This window comes from Sorex araneus, chromosome 5 (genome assembly GCF_027595985.1).
Source record: "Sorex araneus isolate mSorAra2 chromosome 5, mSorAra2.pri, whole genome shotgun sequence".
In the NCBI taxonomy this organism is placed as follows: Eukaryota; Metazoa; Chordata; class Mammalia; order Eulipotyphla; family Soricidae; genus Sorex; species Sorex araneus.
The window spans coordinates 165,317,493-165,343,313 of NC_073306.1; the positions used below are offsets into that span (position 1 = coordinate 165,317,493).

General features: G+C 34.6%; 1 protein-coding gene across 7 annotated transcripts in view; it reads left to right on the forward strand.

Moving 5' to 3' along the window:
• The window catches only part of PCDH7 (protocadherin 7), a 440,353-nt gene that overhangs the window by 199,337 nt on the left and 215,195 nt on the right, over nucleotides 1-25,821 (forward strand). For 2 of the 7 annotated variants that reach the window (XM_055138566.1, XM_055138570.1), the window contains exon 2: nucleotides 1,896-2,112. The exons of 1 other annotated variant lie outside the window; for it this stretch is intronic. In XM_055138566.1, the coding sequence (XP_054994541.1) occupies nucleotides 1,896-2,112 (217 nt within the window). The remainder of the gene's footprint in view (nucleotides 1-1,895; nucleotides 2,113-25,821) is intronic. 4 more of the 7 variants (XM_055138567.1, XM_055138571.1, XM_055138568.1 and 1 more) reach the window with 2 other exon arrangements.

The following is a 25,821-nucleotide window of genomic DNA, read 5'->3' on the forward strand; positions in this document are numbered from 1 at the left end:
AAATAAGTACTGACTTTTTAAAGACCGTTAACTCCTAAAAAGTACAGGGAGGATGAAGTACTATGTACATGACATAACATGGTATAATAGTGAGGACCTGGGATGTGGTTCAAATAGATTATTTGCTTTGCATGTATTAGAACCTGTATTTGGTTCCCAGAATATTAAAAAATGAATGATTTTCTTGGCAATATGTTCTTTGAGACAAAAATAAATAATGAGAAAATTGTACATATATATTGTGTATATACACATATACATATATATATATATACATACATTGTCCTTAATAAAGAAATTTGTAAATTTGGAAAAGTCCCACTTATCTGCTGTATGTAGATAATTCTTAACATTGAGAAAATTTTCCCTGTCCCAGTTGTGATTTGTGCTATTAGTTTTCAAGACATAAAAAGTTGTAAAAACTCTCTTTATCTTTGCATTATTTTTTTGGCAGTAGTAATTTTATACTTTTTATTAGGAAGAACCAGTTTGAATTATAGATTTAAAATATGTACTTCTATGAAACTTTCAAATCATATAATATATTAATATAGTATTGCCAAGAATATCTCAGATAGATATTAAAGAAACGTTTTAGATTATTTTTCCAAATAGCATGATAAATCACACAGCCAATATATATTTTTAATGTGTTCCCTTAATAAATCTGATATACATGGACTTTGTGTATATGATAATAATCATAAATTATTCAAATTTGTAAAAATCATAGCATTAAATACTAACACCTAATTGAACGCATATTTGCAGCATTGTTAAAAGGCGACTTAAGGACCAGAGATATAGCACAGTGGGTACAGTACTTGCCTTGCATGAACCTAGTCTGGGTTCTTTCCTTGGCATCTGTCTCATAAGGTTCCTTGAGTCCCATTACAATGATTCCTGAAAACTACTGGATGTCGTTCAAAAACCAAGGAAAATGCAACTTAAAACTAGGCATCCTGTTCACTGTTTTTCAAACCAATTAAATGACAGTAAACATATACAGTTAGTGTTTATTATTTACTTTGCATTTCCTGGCTAACATAAATTTTTGAATGCATTTTTAAACTATGAAATGAAAATGTCATGAAATTTTTATCTGCTACCTAAATGCCAACCTTAAACTTAAGGCTATAGGTCATTTGTTTTTTTAATGCAAATGGAGTAAGATATATGCATATGCTATATTCTAACACTTTATCCAAATTCATATATTTATATCCATTATCTCCTTAATAGTTTAAATAAATGGCTAGAACACTCTATATTTTCCTCTTTTTGTTTTTGGGGCCACAGCAGAATGTGCTCAGTACTTAGTCCTGGTTCTGTGCCCGGGAATCACTCCTAGTGGGCTCAGGCTACCAGATGATGTCCTGTGGATCAAATCTGGACAAGCAGCATGCAGAACAAGGCCTTACTTGCTATATTATCTCTTCTGTCCCGAATTTAAACCATTATGTGGTCAAAGTATTTCAGAATGAAGGCTTAAAATGAATTCATTCATTATTTATTGCTTTCCCAAAACACTGACCTTTTCTTATTTTTAGGGGCATCTGTGGAAAGCACTTGAAGTAAAGACGAAATAATATGAAATGGTGGAATTTGTGGAACTAGTATGTCAGGTTTATAAGTGTGTTTTAGGAAAACGATTGCTATCTCATATCTGCTTTTCAGAAAGTGAATATTCTGGGTTTTTTTTCTACCATAAAACCTAAATTCTACACATTTCCTTGGGTAATTTGGTGAACCAACAAAACTTCAGTCAAACTGTGCAATGAACGATTTTGTATTGAATGTGTTGTCACTAGACCTTGATGTATGTCATCTTATGTGTTTATACGATCATGTACAATCTTCTATCTTAGTGACATTCAGAATCTTTTCTTTTACAGCCATTTCGTAGAGTGACGTTTTCTGTTGTGAGTCAGCCCCAGGACCCTCACCAGGGGTCCCTGCAGAGTTGCTATGACAGCGGGCTGGAGGAGTCAGAAACACCAAGCAGTAAGAGTTCATCAGGGCCAAGACTGGGTGCCCTTCCACTCCCAGAAGACAACTATGAAAGGACCACGCCGGATGGCAGTGTTGGTGAGGCAGAGCATATGGAAAATGGTAGGGGCAAACACAACATCCACACACATCATCACGCTAGTGAGCCATTCTAAGTAGAGTTGCTAAGGTCAGTCAAACCGCAAATAAAATAGCTGACACTAAATCTTCTTTATTTGAACTAAGAAAGCTGCTCAACTGCAACATTTCCCAATAAATGATCATTATAATAGAGATAAAATTCACCAAACTCGCATCCTCATTTAAAAAGAATTTATCAGATATTAACACATTAACAATAAATCAGACAGGTACCTGCCATGTAAAAACAACTAAATCAGTACATAATTCCTAAACAGCAACAACAGAGAAAGGTCTTGTATTATTGTTTTCTTTTATTCATTTTTTTGTCCTGCAACTATTTCTTCTAGTCAATTATCTAGTTTTAGTGAGAGGAAGTGACAAAGACACCTTATGTGATTCGTTTTTTTCTTTGGTATTTAGAAATGCATTTTCAATCCTCTTCCTTCAAGAGTTAGCTCAAAAGGATCCAAGGAATGAGAACAGTATTATTTGGTTCTCCAAAGTACATTATAAATGCCTACTGGACGATGCCTTTAAGTAATTTCTTTTGTGTTTTTGTGTTGTGAGAGAGAGGAAAGCGATAGTATTGTAAATACTCTTTCTGTGGTGTGATGACTTACAATAATTGGCTATATCTACACTAAATTTAAGTCATAAATTTATGTGGCAAATAGTAGTTAGGAAGCATTCATGTAACATTCACTTTATGTTACACATATAGTTAGCTGATTTATTTTTTGCTTTTTAAGTTATGTATTAATGCCCAAGGAATATGTTTATGTCAAATAATGGAGTACTAAAGTTCTTCCTAAATTGATTATTTAAAAATTTATAAAAGATTTGATTAGACAAACAAGAAGAAAGGGGAATCACACAAGCTTTATCTCTAATAAAAATTCAAAATGACTTTAGGTCTATCATTATCTCCAGGTGAAATAAGACCCGTTATATTTATGCTCTATCACATTTTCTTTGGTGATGACATGCAGATGGAGCATACATATGCAAAAAAGTCTATTCTCCCCCTATAACTTTAGCTGTGAATATCAAAATTTAGCATTATAAAATAATATATCATAAATGAGCCAAATAAAGTTATGCTAAACTAATTTTATGTGATTGTTCTTTTCACAATGCTATAGGGCGAGGGGCTATGATACCAGGTTCTAATTATCGGTGTCCCTTTGGTAGTTACCCAGAATTTAAATGGCATTTGCTTTATGGCTATAAAGGCACGCTTATCTGTGTGTATGGTAGTGTATGTTTGTGTGGGTGGGAATGTGATGTTTTATTTTAAGAATTCATTTTAGATATTTAAGTGAGTGTAAAACTTGGATTTAGATTGAAATAAAGGTGATTAGATATCTAAGGAAAATAAATTTTAATTTACATTGATAAAAATTAAGTCTATAAAAATAAGTATATTATGTGCACATGGATACAATTTTAAACATACCTGTATACTAGCAAGGAAAAATTAATTTAAATGAAGGGCATTACTATTTCTGTGATTTATATTTCAGTATTTTAATGATATATAACTTGTGTTTATCGAAATGCACAATTAAGTCTCAGTTTGGGAATGCCAACTATACTAATAGGAAGAATATTTTACCATTAAATTATAATCACGTTAGTGTGGTTTTCCATTAGTTTACATGGATTTTGTGCCTATAAAATAAGGATGAAATTATAAATAGTAACAACATTATACAGGATTAAAATAATAGTAAGTTTTTAGGGAATACAATTCATAGGAATGTTAAGAAACAGGTGGCTTTGATAGGAAAATAGGAAGTTTACTGGGAAAAAATTTTTTTAAAGGCTGTTATTTTTTAACCATGTTTCAGTCTTGTCAACAGCAGGAATCTTCAAAACGTAACTGATATTTTTTCTGATTTTTATGTGATTGACACTGAAATTTAAAACTTATATAACCATTCGTCATCTGCTAGCTGTGATTCATGTGAGCCAGATCTATAGGTAGTGACAGAAGGAGATGTGGTTCATTTTGAGTGATTCAAATGCAGTATTTGACATTTGAGTAAGAGTTTTGTTGGGTCCAAATTTTCAGACTCCTCTCTGGCCATAAAGTGAAATTGTATTGCTCTATTTTGGTAATTTCTTCTTAAAAATTAATGGATCATTCAAACATAAATAGAATTGAAATTGAAACCTGTCAAGTATTCATTTGTCACCTTTAATTGGAATCCAGGTAATCTGTAGTGTTTTGCTTGGTTAAGTTTTAATCAGGATTTGTATTGGATTTTCCATGAGAAATATTTTTGGATGCTGTCTGAGTTCCTAATTATTATTACCTCAAATATTTTCTTTGAATTTTAACCTCTGAAAATGCAGTTATAACAAAGTATTTTGGATTATTTTTCTTTGTAAAATTTAGAAGATAATTTCCAGCACAATAATACTATATTACTATGATGCAAACAGGGTAAGTTGGGAAAGTTAATTTTAAAATTTCATTTCCAGGATTCTGTAGTAACAGAAAAACTAACACATAGAAAAATTTCAGTAGACAGTGACATGTATTTATGCTTTACAAAAGAATTTTTCTGACTTCTTTACTGTATCATAATAAATCCCATTAGGAGAGAATGTAAATTAATTTTCTTTAAAATAGACTTTATACTATTTTCTTTTATTCAATGAGGAAGAAGAATGCATTCTAAGAATAAAAATAATTTCTTTAACTTGAATTAAATAGAATTATTAGAAACCAATCATTTTGATTATTCCTAATCCAGTACATTTATGGATTTAGAGATTTTATGGGTCTATGGAAAGTATTCATGGAAGTTACCCCATGTATTTTTTGTTTTTTGGATCACACCCATCGATGCACAGGGGTTACCTCCTGGGTCTGCACTCAAGAATTACCCATGGAGGTGGTCAGGGGCCCATACGGAATGCTGGGAATCAAACAAAGGTTGGCCATGTGCAAGGCAAATGCCCTATCCACTGTGCTATTGCTCCAGCCCCAATTAACCCATTTTTTGAAACAATAATTGTACATTTTTTCAAAAAAAATTCACTAACATACTTTCCTTTGACTTGAATTATTATGTATATAAAAGTAATATCATCATTATAATAAAATTATGATCATATTGATACTTTAATAAAATTGGGAAATTAATTATTAATTCACAAAATTAAAAATGATGTTTTAAAAATTAATTATGGTGTGAAGTCTAAAAATGATAAAATATTTTATAGTGAAAATGTTATAATAATCTAAATTTTATACATTACTATTGAATAATAATTCATTTAAAAACCAAATATTAGGGAAATATTGACTATGCAGAAAATTATTTTAATTGTGCAGAAGTTTATGAAAGTATACCTTGATTTTTTTTATTTTTTATTTTCTAGTTTAAGATTTTATCTTGGCCCTTTCTTTCATGACATATTCTACTTAGTCATCTGTTTATTCTTTCCTATTCCTCCTAGTAAGGTCTTATCCTTACCACTTGATCATTCAGAGTATTCAGCAAACAACTAAAAAACAGAAAACACAACTTGACTTAATCCAAATTTTACCATTAGGATTGTTTGAGATGTTCACTCTCTCTGGGTTTGTTTCTGATCATTTATAAAACAATGCACTAAATTAGCTCTAAAATCTGATCCAGTTACAAATGTATCTGCATTTTCCCCATTACATCAGAATAGAAAGATAGCTTTGGCTATCATATTGGTGTGATGACTGAATTTGATAACATGTATTAATAAATGCAGGGCTGAAGTAATTCTAGGACCTTCCTATCAACCCACACAACACTTGTGCATTCTAATAGTAGATAACACATGTGTTGCATAAATTAAGTCTGACTCAGTCAAACTTTATGTTTTCTTGCTCAGTGAGTGCAAAGGTTGGCACCACAGAAAGAAAGTGTGAGACAATTTTGAAGTCTCCCTCAAATTTCACCATGCAAAGCTATATATAAATCTGATCTTGCTCTGGTTGAAATGTTTATAAGATAGGTTTATTATAATGAAATTATTTCCCAGTAGAAAATTCACATTTTCATTTTTGCTTACCATTGTAAACAAATGCACAGAGTAAGAGTCAACAGGGGTGCTAGTTATTCTCTACACAAAATTATATATATCATAGAAAACAATTAGAACTAAGAAAATACCCATTGACTTTAGTGGTAGGTTTTTAAAAGTGAAATGAGTTAAGAAATTTGACCGTTCAATATTCAACATTGTTGAAAATTAATGGAAAGTAAGTCAGGAACAGGTAATAAAATAATTCAGAAACAGAAAGACAAATTATGTCAGATTTTACGTATATGTGTAATAAAAGAAAATAATATAAAAAGAAAAGACAACACACAGTAAACTCAAACCTTAGATTCTGACAATAGAATGATGGTTACCAGAGAAGTGAGAAAAAGTGGAAAAAACTGAGTTGAGAGGTTAACTAGATGGTGGTGAATGTGTCAGAATATTAAATAAATAAAGAATAGAAGGCCTGACATCTTTTTAATAAAATATAAACTTAGTCATGTAAACAATTAAATAATAAAAGGTTTTATCGTGCACTAGTATTTTTGAACTTTTTAAGTGGTCTCACTTTTTTCAGACTTATATAAGTGAGATCGAATAATTTTCAATGCTTTCTCCACATGTTCAAATTTAAAACAATTTAGAGTATATAGTTCTAAAGAGATAAATTATGGTGCTGTTTACCATAAACTAGTTTTGTATCTGCCTCCAGCTTTTATCATGCCTTTCTTAAATAAGTCACAGTCTATTTGAAATGTCACTTGGCAATTAATTACCATTTTTATATGACACAGGGTAATGAGAATGAAGACTAAAGTCATATGTTTGTGGGGGATAAAATAAGAACACTCTCCTTTTCTTCTCTGTAGCCAGATAACTTGTTGTATTGTGTAAATAGGCTCTCTTTCCAAAGATGTTCATACACTTGTAATATCATATAAGAATAATGCCTGAAACAAGTGCCTCATATTTGTTTTGTTCCTGTAGGATACTACCATAGATCTGCATTTTGCCATTTTATTCTAGTTACCAGTGTCTGCCTAAGACAATTGATTCTGTTTGCACTCATCTGTGAAATATCTGCAAACTTCATGAAATCTACATGCCCCCTTTTCTTGAAGATGCTAATTTATACATATCTTCATAGTGTTTAGAGAAAGTAACAGTCATTATGTGTCTCTTAACACAATAGTAAATAATGGACCCCGTATAAGATGGCGAACTCAATAGCCTCCACCATATTACTTAGGTGAATGGTAGATTTTATTAAATAGGTTTGTGCAGTTAAATTTTTAACATTTGCACAATGGAGTTACCTAGCAATATGTTTCTCAGAACTTATACCATTTGTTTAGTGACACATGAATCAATAGATTAAGTATGGTCTCAGCCAGTAAAGCCAGGTAGTATAGAAATCTATTAAGTTTTAGTAAATTGAGCACAATCAAAAAGAATGATATTCTAGAGGGAGATAGTAGTGTGAGAAAATGCTGTAATTTAGAACTGTCTTTGAAACCTAATGACATTAATTTGAATCTTTGTTACTCTTTGATTTCTCAAAAACACAATCACAAATAATCATCGGGTGGCAGAATAAATAAAATGAGGTTAGTGACTAATAATTTATAAATAGGACTAAGAACTATTTCATCATATGATTTATGATGTATTTTTTACTACTATTATATGAACAATAATGATTCATTGTGATATTATCTTCTTAAGATGGATGTGCCATGAAAATGGCTTGTAAACAGGGGACTACCAAAAATAACAAAACAAAACATTTCACATCACCAATAAATGACCTTCTGGAACTGCTGCTAAAAGAAATATTCTTACCTTGACTATCTTGCAACTGATTTTATCTTTTTTGTAGAGTACCCTGGATATCACTCAGAAAAAGTGATGTTTAATATGAATCAAGAAAGTAAAATGAGGGGCTAGAGCAATAGCACAGAGGGTAAGGCATTTGCCTTGCATGCGGCCGACCCGGGTTCGATTCCCAGCATCCTGTATGGTCCTCTGAGTACCGCCAGGAGTTAATTTCTGAGTGCATGAGCCAGGAGTAATAACCCCTGTGCGTCGCCGGGTGTGACTCCCCCTAGAAAAGCCAAAAAAAAAAAAGAAAGTAAAATGAGAGAGTGGTAGGGAGCTACCCTTTGACATTATAGCAACCCCACCCTGTGTTCTTTGTAATTCAAAGAGGGGAAGTTATTATAATATCCCTATATCATTTCTTTCTTAGTACTGTTACATCTTATACTCAGTGTCCCCATTGAATGCATTATTCTTCAGGTGTTTATTTCCCTCTGAGCTGGAGAAAAATTTCACACTGACAAGGAAAATTATTTGAAAAGTGCCCGATTAGTATGCTTACTGAACCCTCAGCCCTTTCTTTTTAATCTCAGTATTAATAATTAACAGTGATAAAATGTGTGGCCATATTACCCTTTTTATTCTAATTTGATTTTTAAATCTAGATCACTATGCTGAACCCTTATGACATTTGAGGAGGGAATGAGCTCTCATCAAATCTCAATGTGACTTTGGAGGTCATTGGGTTTGTTGAGTCCAGACTCTCAAAGCATATCCTTATCTGAATTTCAGCACATTTGCTTGATAATGCATTCTTTGTTTATCTCCTTATTTAGTTAAGATATAATCTTCTTATTTCCTGCATTCTCTTTGTGCTTATGGATTAAACATATTCCTATCCTTCTGATATTTTTCTATAATTATTTATAAAAGCATGCATTTTCTGAAATTCAGTAACAACCTTAAGCATCTTATTTATAATAAAGAAATTCTGGGACTTGGCACTTCAACAGTAGTTAGCTCTGAACATCAGAGGTTAGTCTGTTTATTGAGAAACCATTTCATCTCAAAATTTCTCTTTTATGTATATTTGTGTATATCATTATTCATTGTTACCTCTTCTATTCAAAATATATTTTTGTAAGTAAAATATTATCTGCTTATGGAAAACACAGTCAAGTGTTATTCTTCCTGAATCTAGTTTATTGAGGCAATTATAGAGCAACAAAGCTACATATGTTTATTTTAATTGATTAAACATGCATTGAAAATCAAACAAGAGTAAGGGAACTGGGGCTGTAGCGATAGCACAGAGGGTAGGGCATTTGCCTTGCTCGTGGCCGACCTGGGTTCGATTCTTAGCATTCCCTATACTCCCCTGAGCACCACCAGGGGTAATTCCTGAGTGCAGAGCCAGGAGAGACCCTATGCATTGCTGGGTGTGACCCAAAAGGAAAAAAGAAAAAAAAAGAATAAGGGAATTGGCATAAATGAGAATGAAGCCCCAGTTCCATGGGGGAGTTCCTATGTCAGATCACTACCACCTCAGTTTCAATAAACTATAATATGAAAAGGAGAAAGTTTTTTAGAGAAGTTCACAGTTGAACTGAAAAACTCTGAAATGAAGAGGAATTAAAGAAAAAATCATATCGATTAAATAATTATAAGTCTATTTTTTTGATTTTTACACTTTCATGAGTAACATCTTGGATTGGAGTCTTTGAAATGGTATCTGATTTATATTCTTTCATATGACACCTATCCTCTCTTTTGTTTAAAAATAATCACTGTGTTGGCTTGGATAATTCATATGAGGTCAAATACATTCAAGGAATTTAAGATTTATATTCATAACTTGTTACTATTAGGGTTTTAGAAATGTATATATGTATGTATGCATATATACACATATATACACACATATATACGTATATATATAGGTGGAGTTGGAAGCTAGAAGGTAAAATGCTTAACATAGATTGCTCAAAATTTCCAGAATTTTTCATTGATGAAATAAGTTGGCATCAGGCACTAAATTCAAATCTAAATTACAAAAGATTATTTTATGTCTCTGCTTTCCTCTTTATAACTATAGACAATTATTGAAATGACTGTACTTTAAATAAGGCCTTTGAGACACAATAAGAATCTTTAAATGATATTTTATTGTTACTTTTTTCAGAAGACCTATTTCCTTTATGAAATTAAATAGGTGATTAGAGTAACAGAAGAGACTGAGTTAGATTAGGTTTATTTATTTAGAAAACAATTTATTCCTTCTATTATGCTTGTAAGTTGTTTGGTAATTGATATCTCAAAATTCTAATTAAGCCTAATGCCATTAGTCTTTATGCAGCATATCCTTTCTATCTGAAATAATATAGAGTATAAGTTTTCTTCTTTAAAATTCTTATTTTGATAAACATCACTAAATATAGGTAGATATTTTCGTGTTAATATCATTACTTTGTGCATGCTTAATGTCCATAAAGGTATATGTATGTTATTTGATAAGGGAATATTTGAAACCCATGCAAAATTAAATGCCTCCTTTAAGATAGACTTACAACTAAAAAAAATCTTTTTTTGTATTGTGATCAAATGAAACATACAATAACTGCCATAAAATGCTTTGAAAATTAAAAGACTACAGTACTTATTTCTATTACAAAATACATGTCTGATTTGATTTTAGCTCTGAACTCTTACCACATAGATGGTTTGGGAAATCACATATCACCTAAAAGAAGTTGAATACTCAGAGTTTGCATTCCTAGGAGCCACAGCTACCTCTAGTGAATCATGTATATTGATTCTATTCAGTGTGAGGCTGCATTTCACCATCCCCGCATCAGTAGCAAAAGGTCATAGCTGCCATGACTATGTTCAGTTTTGTACAATGAACAATGGAATTTGGAAAATTGTGAGAACTCATTTGACTCAGTAACCATTTGCTAAGCCTTTACACTATGCAATTTGTTATGGAAGCTATGATGGTACTAGAACAGAATTCTGCTTTCTAAATATTCGTACATTGTGATGGAAAGTGTCATATACTGATCTTATGTTCCTGAAAAGTACTGTAGAAAATGCTATTGCATCCAGAGGAGAGTATGTGTTGGCGCAGTGAAAACTCACAGTCAGGTCTTAAAGGCCGTGAAAGTAGAGTTTTTCTTAAGAGGAACGTTTTAGAGAATAGTAAGAGAGATCTTGATCTCCAAGGATACTTGTGAGAGTATGAAACCTATCCAACAGAAACAGAAAGAAAATCACATTTTCGTAACAAATCTGATTAAAACATATGGGTTTTAAGAGACCATTAAAAACTTTGAACAAACTACCAAAAATGTTCGTCTGAAACTTGGGAAAGTGAACACATAGGAACCAATATAAACTTAGGAGTCAATTGCACTGTTCAACTGTCATCCTGTTGCTCATCGATTTGTTCAAGCGGGCACCAGTAATGTCTCTCATTGAGAGACTTATTTTTACTCTTTTTGGCATATCCAATACCCACAGGTAGCTGGCCAGGCTCTGCCGCATGGGCTCGATACTCTCAGTAGCTTGCCGGGCTCTCCGAGAGGAGCGGAGGGATCGAACTCGGATTGGCCGCATGAAAAGCAAACGACCAACTGCTGTGCTATCGCTCCAGCCACAATTGCACCATTACGATTATAAATCTTGATGATCAGGGATACCATAATGAAGCATATATATCTCAGAAGTAATAATGCCCAACACGTGATCTAAACTTTGAAAGAAAATGTAAAAAAACTAATGAAAGACACTAATGTAGTTTGATATATCTAGAATAATTGACTAATATAGATTATTTTTTAATTTATTTTAGGGTATGGCCATAACCAGCAGTGCTCAGAATTTATTCTTGGCTCTGTGCTCAGGGCAGTGTTTGGGAGATTACATATGGTGCAAGGCAAGTGTCCTGCCACTGTACTGTATCACTGCAGCCCTAAATGACACAGGTTCTTTTAGATCCCAGTAAGCAAAATTTGCCAGGGAATTTTGAAAGAAATCAGCAATCATGAGAAATTAGTGCTCATAAATTGTGATCCTAGGAAAGTAGTGATTATAAAATATCTAGTGAAGCAAAAATTTTAAAAGATCAAGATAAAAAAATAGAGAGATGAACATGTAGACAGACCTTAGCTAATGAAGATAACTTGAAAGACTTCCTGGAAAGTGGTGTTACTGCTGCCTTTTTATAGCATATCTTTTAACTGCACATTATCTATGTAGGACAAAACATCCTACATGTTGATTTGTACATCTCAACTTTATACATCTAGAATAATCTCTACACATATTTCCTCACCCCTACAGATTGTTAAAATTATTTAAGTAAACTAGTTATCTCAAATATTATCATTATTTTATTTTTTGCTTTTTTGGGTCACACCCGGCGATGCACAGGGGCTCCTCCTGGCCCATGCATTCAGGAATTACTCCTAGAGGTGCTTGGGAGACCATATGGAATGCTGGGAATCGAACCCGGGTCAGTTGTGTGCAAGGCAAACGCCCTACCCACTGTGCTATCACTCCAACCCCATCTTGAGTATTATTGAGTAAGTTTCTGTATAAGTGAGACCGTTGAAAAAAGTGGAAATCAAGAATGAAGTATAAGAAAATCTTTGAGTATTTCTTCCCCTAGTCAACAAGTCCATGAAAATGTCCTTACCTGGCATAATTGTGGTTGTATACCATGACAACAATATTAATGAATTCCGTATCATCTTTTAATTCAACTGTTCAAGAAGCTTTTTCCATACAATAAGTTGAAAGTACTTCCAAGTCTGAAATTTGTGTATAGCTTTTGCTCCATTTCTTGGATGATGTAACATTGACTCTTTCAAAAGAGTTTTGGCTTCTTATGTGACAGTTATGTTTTATTTTGCATAAGCCCATTGTATGCCCATGTAAAAAACTCGAAAAATGCATTCAATTGTAGTTTCAGTGAATCTGAAATTGATAAAATTATCTAGTTATCATGGAAACTTCCTATTTTGGACTGAGTGTGGATGTTGATTAGTAGTGTAGCACATTGCTGCCCTTCTGTCTTGAGGGTGATCGCTGGCACAAGTACAAAAATAAATCTGTGAAAATTTTTTAGTAATACTCTGAAAAACATGCGCTTCTAAACAAAGTCATAAAAATGTAATTTTCAAGAGAAACATTTTTGAATTGCATAGTCTACAAATTGTTCAGCCTAACACGTTTTATTTGTGCACAGCATCACAGTTATACAATGTTACCAAGTTAGCTTATCTTACGAGTGAGGAAATATTTCTAACTTTATTATGTTTTAATATTTACTAATAATGATTTCTGACTCAGATGCAAAGTTGATAGTTTTTACCTGAGAAAGGACGTCAGTGTTATTTAAATGTATGTTCCCTTCTCTGCTCTCATTATTACTTAGTAAGAATTTTGAGTAGAAAATGGATTACTAAAATGTATTTTTAGATGAAAATAATCTTTTGAACTGCTGAATAATATTTTTCAAATATAAATGCAACCTTCATTATTAAATGGATAGTTTTTATGTTCATAAAAAATCTGTCGAGATGTCAGGATTGGTGGTCTGACCTGTGCACTTCACAGTGTCCTGGTAACATTGAATAAAGAGTATGAAAATGTATATGGGTTGCTCTGGAAGGGTGGTTACAGATATGATTGCCAAGTGTCCTCTATGTGTTATTAGAAGTTTTTTTTTTCTAGAGCCACAAATCAATATTCTCACAATTCCATCTATGCAGGATTGTCCAGAATCAAGAGCAATTCGCAGCAAAATTAAAAGATCTCAAGGTCAATTTCATATATAATTTTATTAAATTTTGAGTAGGAGAATACCTCATTTAAGAATTTGGAAAATTTCTTCTTTACTTCCTCCAAAACAACACTCTTAATGTTTAAAAGAGACTCGAGAAAAAACATTGCTCCTTTTAAAAGATTACCTGGTGAAGACAAAAGTATTAACTTTTTTATCTTACTTTTTCTTTGGTTCCCTTACCCCTCTGCTAAAAGCTAACATCTTGTCTCTTCAGACTTATGGCTTCCTCAGCACTGACACCAGCGGTGTCTCTAATTTGTATTTTTTTGTTATTATTTTATAATTTATTAGTCTTTTTTCATTTTTGTTGTTTGTTTTTCTTCCCTTTATGGTTATTAATTTCTTAATGATCTTACAGCAGTTTTAGAAATGAGTCAATAATATTCTGTTTCAGTTTTTTTGGATTTTTTTTTTTTGCTTCTATATCCAATACATATGTCCCTTCTTCAGTTTGAACTGTTTTGTTGTTGTCTTTGCATTATCTAAACCCTAGCTTCTTAGAGTGTTGATTGTGACACTCTATCAGGTCCTATCATACACAAACACAGGCACAAAAAAAACTCACAAATATTTGGCAACAGTTGAATATTTCTGAACACAAAAAAAAACAAAACTTAGTTCTAAGTGCAGACTGTACTGAATCTGAGTGTTACCAGTAGCACTTGCTTGGGTTATTCTTTTTTTTTAATAATTTATTTATTTTTTTAATTAGTGAGTCACAGTGAGGGTACAGTTACAGATTCACATGTTTTCGTGCTTGTTTTTCCCTCATGCAATGTTCGAGAGCCCATCCCTCCACCAGTGTCCATTCTCCACCACTTATGAACCCAGTATCTCTCCTACCCCCTTATGCCATCCCTCCACCCCACTCCGCCTCTGTGGCAGAGCATTCCAATTTGTTCTCTCTCTCTCCTTTTGGATGTTGTGGTTTGCAGTAGGGTTATTGAGTGGCAATCATGTTTAGTCTATAGTCTACTTTCAGCATGCATCTCCCTCCCCACTCAGGATTTCCAATCACATTTTACTTGGTGTTCCCTTCTCTATCTGGGATGACTTTCCCCCAGCGTGTGAGGCTAGCTTCTAAGCCATGGAGCCAACCTCCTGGTATTATATACTACTATTCTTGGGTATTAGTATCCTACTCTGCCATTTTATATTCCACAGATGAGTGCAATCTTTCTATGTCTGCCCCTCTCTTTCTGGCTCATTTCACTTAGCATGATACTTTCCATGTTGATCCACTTATATGCAAAGTTCATGATTTCATTTTTTCTAACAGCTGCATAGTATTCCATTGTATAGATGTACCAAAGTTTCTTTAACCAGTCATCTGTTTTCGGGCACTCGGGTTTTTTCCAGATTCTGGCTATTGTAAACAGTGCCACGATGAACTTATAAGTGCAGATGTCATTTTGACTGTACGTTTTTGCCTCTCCAGGATATATTCCTAGAAGTAGTATTACTGGATCAAATGGAAACTCAATTTCTAATTTTTTGAGAATCGTCCATATTGTTTTCCAAAGGGGCTGGACCAGTCGGCATTCCCACCAGCAGTGTAGAAGTGTCCCTTTCTCTCCACATCCTCTCCAACAGTGGTTGCTTTTGTTCTTTTGGATGTGTGCCAGTCTCTGTGGTGTGAGGTGGTATCTCATGCTTGTTTTGATCTGCATCTCCCAGATGATTAGTGATGCAGAGCATTTTTTCATGTACCTTTTAGCCATTCATATCTCTTTCTTGGAAAAGTTTCTGTTCATTTCTTCAGCCCATTTTCTGATGGGGTTGGATGTTTTCTTCTCGTAGAGTTCAACTAGTGCTTTGTATACCCTTGATATCAATCCTTCATTGGATGGATGTTGGGTGAATATCCTTTCCCACTCTGTAGATTGCCTTTGTATTCTGGTCTGTGTCTTTTGTGGTCAATGTTAATGGTCTAAATGTACCAATCAAGAGGCACAGAGTGGCAAAATGGATTCAGAAACTAAACCCAACTTTCTGCTGCCTACAAGAAACACATCTGAACAGTCAGAGCAAACACAGACTCAAAGTCAAAGGATGGAAAACAATCCTGCAAGCAAACAACTCCCTCATAAAAGCTGGAGTGGCCATACTAGTATCCGACAACATAGGTTTCAGGTTGAAAAAGATCAGAAGGGACAGCGAAGGTCATTTTCTACTCATCAAGTGATATGTACGACAGGAAGAAATCACACTCTTAAACGTATATGCACCTAATGAACGACCAGCTAATTACTTAAAAGAACTAACAGAATTTAAGGGGGACATAACTAGCACCACAATAGTAGTTGGAGACTTCAACACTGCCCTATCACCTCTGGATAAATCAACATTGCCTGGGTTATTCTTTCTCTTGCAAGTAGGGGTCTGGAGTAGACAAGTTTGAGGCAACCTGAACCCTGATCTAGACATTCTAGAAGTTGTTCATCAATTGATTACTTACCTAGTAGTGCCTTTGCTATCTCTTTTGAGGACATGATATTGGGCAGTCAATTTATGTGAATCAAACCCATCTTTCCACATAGGTACACATTTTTAAATCATTGTTTATATAGCTGGAGTCTCTTGGGAAAAATCCTCCTAAAATAAGTAGGATTGTCAATTAATCAAATACTTGAAGATATTCAGCTTCAGATCCTATTTCTATTGCTTTCCCTTCCCTGTGGTCAAGGCAAAGTTAACCAGACATCACTTAGAGTAGGTGTGCGTCTGCAGCACAATCATCAGTTCCCCCCTAAGCTCACTGCCCTTTATTTAGTGTATTATTCAATTGTATTCCACTTTCACTAGTTCTTTGAAAATTTAATTTTCAGAGGCACTCCTAGTTTCCCATACAACATTGGTTCACCTCTTCCTCCCAGCATAATGAAAGAGCTAAAATCAAATTCTTTCCCATTTCAGTCCTAGGCTGTTTTTCATTCTTTAATTTTTGCCTGTGAAACCAAACATATATGATTTCTTTTGCAGTCCCTAGCTGAGTGTTATCTATGTCCTCAGTATCAAGTAGCTATTAAATTAGTTCTCTCAGTTGTTGATGAGTTTAGAGGTCCCCGTGTGTATTTTTCTTGAGTAACCACATTTTATTTCGGAGCAAAATGTACAGGACTTCTGACGTGATCATTTAGCCTCTGGTAATTTTTTTATTTAAGTTTCAAAAATAGCCATACAAATACATTACTCCAGTGAAAGTTCCAGTTTCTCTAATAATCATTTCATTTCTGAAGGAGAACTAGAGTAGCTTATGTTGATGCACTTTGTGTTTATTTTTTATTTTTAAATAATTATCCATTATGATAACTGCTTATTCTAATAACCTTTGATTCTACTCCCTTCTCATGCCCATTATTTTCTTTATACTTATCTTTGACATTTAGAGGGTCAATATTCAAGTTCAAATTTTCTACGAATATCATTATATTTGAGTCATTTCAGACAATCAACTTTCCACATTACATTTTTGTATACATTTTAGGGGATTCTCAGATACATTTTCAAATATAAAATGTCTTTCTTAAATCTAACAAAGTGTTCTTTATATCTGTAGCATTTTTATGTATAATCTAAGTTTTTAAATGGAGACATTAATTTTGACAATTATTGTCCATTCATAGTAAATTATTGTGTGGTTACACATGAACTTGCATTTTTGAGAAGTTAGCATTAAACAAAATCTTACAAATGTATTAATTTTTACAGGCATTTGCATTAATACACACTATTTTCTTTTAATGATTCTTGAATATTTTAAAAATAAAATTCTGTAAAATATATTAACAAATAAATCATAATAATAGTTACAATTTGTTTTTACCAGCAAAAGGGTTTCTTCCTCTAAGAATGTTGTATATATATTTTTTTTTCTAGATTTATTGTTAAGGAGTTTCAAGTGACAGAGACTAATAACTCACAGAGATAGTCATCAAATAATTATTAAAAATTATTTCAATCCCATTAGCAAAACAGTTCTCAAACAGATGAGATTACAAGCATCTTTCAAATATTCATGGCTATAAGAAAAGGCTTGTAAATATGATCAAAGACTGGCCATGTAGGCACCAATTCATAGCACTTTTTCCACATATACTCCTAAGCTGTAAATTAAACCAAGTGTATTTAAAAATGTAGAAAATCTTTCATGGGATATTTGAGATCATTTTCATAACACAGTTCAAAACACCCTAGATACAATTCAGTTGGAACATAATGTACTAAAGAGATGCTAAAGGGACCATGTTATCAAGAAGTCTCCCTAATTTTAGAGAGGAAGTACATTTTAGGCTTATTTATTCCCTCTGATCCATAGCATAATGAGTGGGGCATTTGCCCTGCACGAGGCTGACCTGGGTTCGATTCCTTTGCCCTTTCCAGAGAGGCCAGCAAGCTACTGAGAGTATCTCACCCACACGGCAGAGCCTGGCAAGCTACCCGTGGTGTATTTGATATGCCAAAAACAGTAACAAGTCTCACAATGGAGACGTTACTGGTGCTCGCTCGAGCAAATTGATGAACAGCAGGATGACAGTGATACATATACAACCACTAGAAAAAAAACACTACTGTAAAGTGAATACTTTTTTATGAAAATAGTTTCATGTGTATCCCTATTACATAAATAAATAGACAGATGGTATCCCTATTACATAAATAAAACTAAGTGATAAAAAGGGTAATGCAAAGTTCAAAGATTAAACTAATGTTTCTATAGTGCATTGGTACTTACCCCATAGATTTACAAATGTGTTTCATATAATCACTCTCAGGAAGGTCATTTGTCTCTACTTTGTAGGTGAGACGTTGTGAAGATGGGTAAAATTATAGTTAACACCTGATTAATACTGGATGGTCAACACATAGTGGCTGTCGTTAATTGTAAATTTGTGTATTAGCTCCACAGGACTAAATTTGCATTTCACACTCAAAACTCAAGAAAACCTGTTATAGTCACTCTCATTGTATCCACTGGAAAACAACTCAGCAGCTGGAAAAATAGCTCACCGGGTTAAGCACCACATGGTCCCCTGAGCACCACTGGCAGAGACGTCTGGACACAGAGCCAGCAGTAGCTTCCAGGTGTGGCACTCAAGTACCCCCATTTTTTTCTTTTAATAAAAGGATAAAAAAAGAACAAAGAAGAGGAAAAAGTGTTATTTGTTTTTTAATTTTAAATTTAAGAGAAGCACTGTCATTTTATGAACTCAGCAGTTCCTAGATCTTGTTGCCTTGTTGTCTATGGCATGGAATCATCTACCTGTGCCTACATTTCACGGACTTTGAGGGACTTCCTTCCTCTTTCATTCTTGTAAGTTATAAAACAAAGAGGTCATTTTTATTTGGTAATTTTATGTAACAGTACTTAATTTTATAATCAAGAGCCATTCTAAATTATGGTATGACATAAATGCTATTGCCTAGGGTCACACAGAAGTAGTTTGTCAGAGATTCATGTCACCCAATTCACTAAATGGTTAATAGGTTCCCCATTGAGAATATCATAGCAGTAGACTCATATTAAGGGCTGAGTGAATAACAAAACCGGGTAATAATATTAGGTGTTGTATTCACTCTTATCATTGGTAGTTCATTTTGGAGATACTCAAAAATCTTTACTGCATCTTTATGCCAATGTGGTGAAAGATGCTTAACACAATGGGATAACACACATATATGAAATAATTAAGCTTCTGGAGTTTGATTCTCTAGTCGATTCCATGGCCACTAAGGAGTATGAAAAAAAGTTAACTTTTTAATATTGCAAAATATTTAGCACAGCAAGTATCCAAAACACACTTACACCGTTTATTTATTTTATTTTTCTCTTAGTAACTTTGGATATTGAAAGATCTGTAAGTATTTCACTGTTTTTCTTCCCAGGAGGCTTCTCTGTATTTATAAATATAGGGAGAATAACTTCTGTACCCACATCACTATGTTAAGAACAACTAGACAGTTTTAAGTACTCTGGTTTTTATAAAATGTAATCATGTTAAAATGTATCTTGGCTATTTCAAGACTTGTGTGTACACATTTTTAATTGCAACACAAGTCCCTGCCTCTTAAAATATTTAGTTTATTCTGCTACAAAGGAGCAATAGTGCAGTGGGTAGGGCATTTGCCTTGTACGGGGTTGACCTGGGTTCGATTCCTCCGCCCCTCTCGGAGAGCCCAGCAAGATGTTGAGACTATCTTGCCCGCATGGCAGAGCCTGGCAAGCTACCCGTGGTGTGTTCAATATGCCAAAAACAGTAACAAGTCTCACAATGGAGATATTACTGGTGCCTGCTCGAGCAAATCGATGAGCAACGGGATGACAATGACAGTGACAGTGACAACAGGATCTAAATCATTGAACTGGCCAAACTTGTTTTGGAATAAGAAGCTTTCTTACTATAGAAACAAATTAAAGTAATTAAAAAATTGAAATCACTAGCATAAGCAAGTTAAAGTTCCTGTATATTGCCACACAAATGATCTTCTAAGTTTCCTTTTTTCAAGTATTATATCTTCTTAATATTTTTATAGTGGAGAAAATATGCATTACAAAGGGAGATTAATAATTTAGTGGAATTAGCATTTAATTTGTTTTTTGGTATCAAATTGGAACTTTTTGAGATATGGGATCACTTCAAATCTTCGGGAGCATACCTGCAGGGGGGAAAATGGTGCGTATTTTAGTGTGGGCTTACGTAAAATATCATTCCACTGAAAATTTGGCATATTTGGTTTTCTGATAATTGACCAAGCCATTAAGCAAATGAAAGTCCCCATCTGCCCCTGCTGCTTCTTGGTTATTATCATGCATAGCTTAAAATCACTGCTGAAGCCTTTATTTTCTTCCACGGAAGGAATACAGGGACTTAGAAAGTGGTTAAGGCAGTTCTCTTGTGTGACTGGGGGTGGTGAGGGAGATGCGGCAGAAAATGTAATATAGCTACATGGAGAGATGCCTGCCTCTGAGCTCTTTTCATTTTAGCAGCTTGAGAAATATTGCTCCAACTTATTGTGAAGATACACATTCTTTCTAAACCAAGGTTACTGCCATTGATTCCAAAGAGTAAATGGATCCATTATAATATTCTGTGTACTCCATTTAATGGTGTCCTTATTGACTGAAATTCAGAAGATATATCAACTTGTACCTATATGCCTCCCTATGTACCTTTTGTTTATTTTGTTTGGGGGCCACACCCAGTAATATTAGGGCTTCCTCCTGACTCAAAACCCAGGTATTATGTCTTGTGGTGCCAAGATCAAAAATGAATCAAGCTCAGGAGAGGCAAGTGTCTAACCCCTGTCCAATCACTCTGGCCTTCTTTTTATATGCTTTTGAAAAAAATATTTTGTGCATCAGTATATGGATAATTTTACTCCTCAGTTATTAAGTATTTTGGATTCCCATTTTGAAACTTATAAGCAAGCTTAAAGAATATTCAAACATTGCTCACCTCTGCAGCATATGTGCAGATATGAGGCCATGTACATATGCACATATACTCCATCACCATCCTTGATGTGAGTGCTAAAAGACTAGAGAATATTTTGGAAACGATTGGAATAAGAAACTATGCCTTCATGAATATTTTAGAATATTTTTCTTGACATCAATGTTTCCATTTATTTATTTATTTAATTAATTGAATCACTGTGAGATAGTTACAAGCTTGCACATTTCAGTTACAATCTTATATTGATCAAATATCCATCCCTCTACCAGTGCACATTCCCCACCACCAATCTCCCCAGTATACCCCCCTTTTCCACCCTCCCCCTGCTTCCATGGTAGAAAACTTCCCCCATACTCTCTCTCTGCTTTAGGGCATTATGGTTTGCACTAGAGATATTGAGAGGTTATACTTTTGATCCTTTATCTACATTCAGCACACATCTCTCATCCCGACTTATCCCTTCAACCACTGTTTTCTTAGTGATCCCATCTCTATTCCAGCTGCCTTGTCTCCCCCCACCCCCAGCTCATGAGGCAGGCTTCCAACTATGGAGCAATCTTCCTGGCTCTTGTGTCTGCTGTCCTTGGGTGTCAGTCTCGTGTTATGTTATTTTATATTCCACAAATGAGTGCAGTCCTTCCATATCTGTTCCTCTCTTTCTGACTCCTTTCACTTAGCATGATAATCTCTATGTCTATCCACTTATAAGCAAATTTTATTACTTCATCTCTCCTGCTGCATAGTATTCCATTGTGTAGATGCACTGAAATTTCTTTAGCCAGTCATCTGTTCTCAGGCACTTGGGTTGTTTCCAGATTTTGGCTATTGTGAAAAGTGCTGCAATGAACATATAGGTGCAAATGTCATTTCTACTTTGCTTTTTTACACCCTAGGGATATATTCCCAGAGTATTATTGTGGGATCATATGAAAGCTCAATTTCTAGATTTTGTTTTTTTTTGTTTGTTTTTTGTTTTTGGGTCACACCTGGCGATGCACAGGGGTTACTCCTGGCTCTTCACTCAGGAATTACTCCTGGCGGTGCTCAGGGGACCATATGGGATGCTGGGATTAGAACCCGGGTCGGCCGCGTGCAAGGCAAACGCCCTACCCACTGTGCTATTGCTCCAGCCCCACAATTTCTAGATTTTGGAGGACTATCCATATTGTTTTCCAGAAAAGCTGGACCAGTCGGCATTCCCACCAACAGTGAAAAATTCTCCCTTTCCCCCCCACATCCACAGGTTGCTTTTGTTCTTTTAAATGTGTGCCAGTCTCTGTGGTGTGAGATGATATCTCATGGTTGTTTTGATTTGCATCTCCCTGACAACTAGCGATGTGGAGCATTTTTTCATGTGCCTTTTGGCCATTTGTATTTCTTTTTTAAGGAAGCTACTGTTTATTTCTTCTCCCCATTTTTGATGGGGAGGTTTTTTTCGTGTACAATTCTACTAGTGTCTTGTATATCCTGGATACTAATCCCTTATCAGATGGGTAGCACAGTAGCACTGTTGCACTGTCATCCTGTTGTTCATCGATTTGCTTGAGCAGGCACCGGTAATGTCTCCATTGTGAGACTTGTCATTACTGTTTTGGGCATATCAAATACGCCACAGGTAGCTTGCCAGGCTCCGAAGTACAGGCAGAGTACACTCGTTAGCCTGCCAGGCTCTCTGAGAGGGACGGAGGAATCAGATCTGGATCGGCCGCATGCAAGGCAAATGCCCTACCCACTGTGCTATCGTTCCAGTCCATCAGATGGATTAAGGCAAATATTCTTTCCCATTCTGTGGGCTCTCTCTGTATTTCAGTCACTGTTTCTCTTGAGTGCAGAAACTTCTTAGATTGACATCAGTGGTTTAATTTAATGCAACAATGATAACTTCCTATGATATTACTTTATGCTATAAAAAGTACTTTTTAGGTTTATTGACTCTTTATTCCAATTTTTAAAAATGTGTGACCAACATTTGAGCATCCTAAAAAATAAAAAAATATATAGTTTACCCATGTAAATATGTACAAATACATGCATATATAGTATTTATTTATTTTATATAGTAATCCTCCATTGTGATACTTATTGTTATTGTTTTTGGCACATGAAATACACCACTGGGAGCTTGCCAGGCTCTGCCGTGTGGGTGGGATACTCTCGGAAGCTTGCACAGCTCTTCGAGAGGAGTGTAGAAACTGAACCCAGGTCAGCTACATGCAAGGCAAACGCCCTACCTGCTGTGCTACCCAAGAAAATGGATGGACAGTGCTACAGGAGGAGGACAGTGCTGCAGTGATATATGGTAATCCTATATCCAATTTCAGCTCATCTTTATTTATTTATAATGGCCTTTCAGCTTTGTAATAACCTTTCAGCTTTGTACTGCAAAACATTATGCCTGAAATGAGAGAGAGAGAGAGAGAGAGAGAGAGAGAGAGAGAGAGAGAGAGAGAGAGAGAGAGAGAAGAGGTGTCTTCTAGAGAGGTAGCTCCAGAGAGGTAGACTGAGGTAAGGGAGTTTGTGGAGGAGGGAGGGAAACTGGGGACATTGCTGCTGGGAAATTACACTGGTGGGGGGATGGGTGTTGGAACATTGTAGGACTGAAACCCAATCATGAACAGCTTTATAATGTTCTATCTCAGGTTGATTCAATTAAGAATAATGATAGTGGCTGGAACAATAGCACAGCAGGTAGGGTGTTTGCCTTGCACGCGGCCAACCCGGTTTCGATTCCCAAAATCCCATATGGTCCCCTAAGCACTGCCGGGTTCGATTCCCAGAATCCCATATGGTCCCCTGAGCACTGCCAGGAGTAATTCCTGAGTGCAAAGCCAGGAGGTAACCCCTGTGCATTGCTGGGTGTGACCCAAAAAGCAAAAAAAAAAGAATAATGATAAAATAAAAATTAAAATTATAATGTAATATTTTATATAATGTAGACTTATGATTGCATAAAATGTAAAGTATATAGTTTGCATATAGTTTAAAATTGAATCATATTCTCTAATTATTGATTATAGCCTTTGAAGTTAACCTAATTTCTCAGAATACTAACAAAATGATGATAAGATTGACTTGAAGATAAAATTTTCCAATGGTTTCTACAGGTCCCCCACTCCCCTGAAAAATAGGGCACTTTAAGATATTTTTACTGTAAATGTTTATGGAATTTTGCTGATTAAGTTAAAAGAGTTGCATGCTTTTATCTTAAAGCACTTACTTTAAAACACATATTCAAGGTTAGTTCACTAGATTGCTCCAATATTTCATAATTTCAAAGTTCATTTTGCATTTTAAAGCCTGTTGTTCTTTGCAGTGGGTTTTGTTTTTAAACAAAGGCCTAAAAATCCCTAGGAACACTTTGGCGTGGAGGTGCCAACACATAGTTTCATGTCAAAACAAGAAAGTTTGTGTCCGAGACCAATGCTGACAAAGTGGCATTTCAAGTTTCTGTTAAAAATATATGATAATCCGTTGTAAATGTACCACAGTCATTCATAATAACAGTTTAAGTATTGTGGGCTAGTAGGCTTTTCATGCTCTTTTTCTGTGCCTGGAACCCAGCCATAAGCTGTTCTTGGCTTCTGCAATGCTTATAATAAAGTCCTTCTAATACTACTAGTAATAAACTTTCATGGATACAATCCAAGAGAGACCCTATTGATAACTGAATTCTCTTTAATAGTGGATTGCATTCTTTGGAGACACCAGCATAGTTCTATTCCTTTAGAGCTAAGGGTTTTATGTTTAAATTGTATTTATTTATATATTTATTTATATCAGACTGAACAGTCTCAGAGCTATGACTAAGAAAATTGCTCTATAAAATACATGGTAATGTAAATGTGAAAATGAAAGTTATAGATCTGGTGATTTATTAAATTTATGGCTTGTGAGAACATGAATGTCTCTATAAAGGATTCTAATATACATGTTGGAGAATATTCTAGTAACGCCTTGTCAAAATGAGATGCTGAGGTAAAGTGAGAGCTCAAAAGCCTGAATCTATGTAGAATATCTCTTTGACTTTTCTAATCATACATAACCTGGCCTCACAAATCTAAATTTGGGTTAGAAATAACATAGGGTATCCATTTTGGGGGAGTACTTGCTCTTACACACAAAATGAAAATTTACTGAGCATGCCTGATTTTAATCTATTGCCTTGCTCAGTTATTTTATTGGCAAGAAAGGGAATGGCCAATTAAGAAGAAGTAGTTTAATTAGATTCATGTTAGCAGAGAAATGAATTAAGGTTTTAGAATATGAGTTGGAAATTTAAGACCAGTCTTAACCCCTGAATGACGAATATCAGTTGCAAGCAAAAGAAACTAAACTGTAAACTGCTCTTCTGAAGGTTTATTTGACATATCAAAGTATTCGGCATCTCTCATCATCAACCTGAAATTATACAGAAAGTCTTTGAATCACGTTTTAAAGATTTGGGTGTCTTTTCTTTTTGGTCCTGAATGTTGTTGGTGGTGGTGTTGTTAGTAGATGTGGGACTGTATCGAGAGCTTCTGGTCCTGGAAG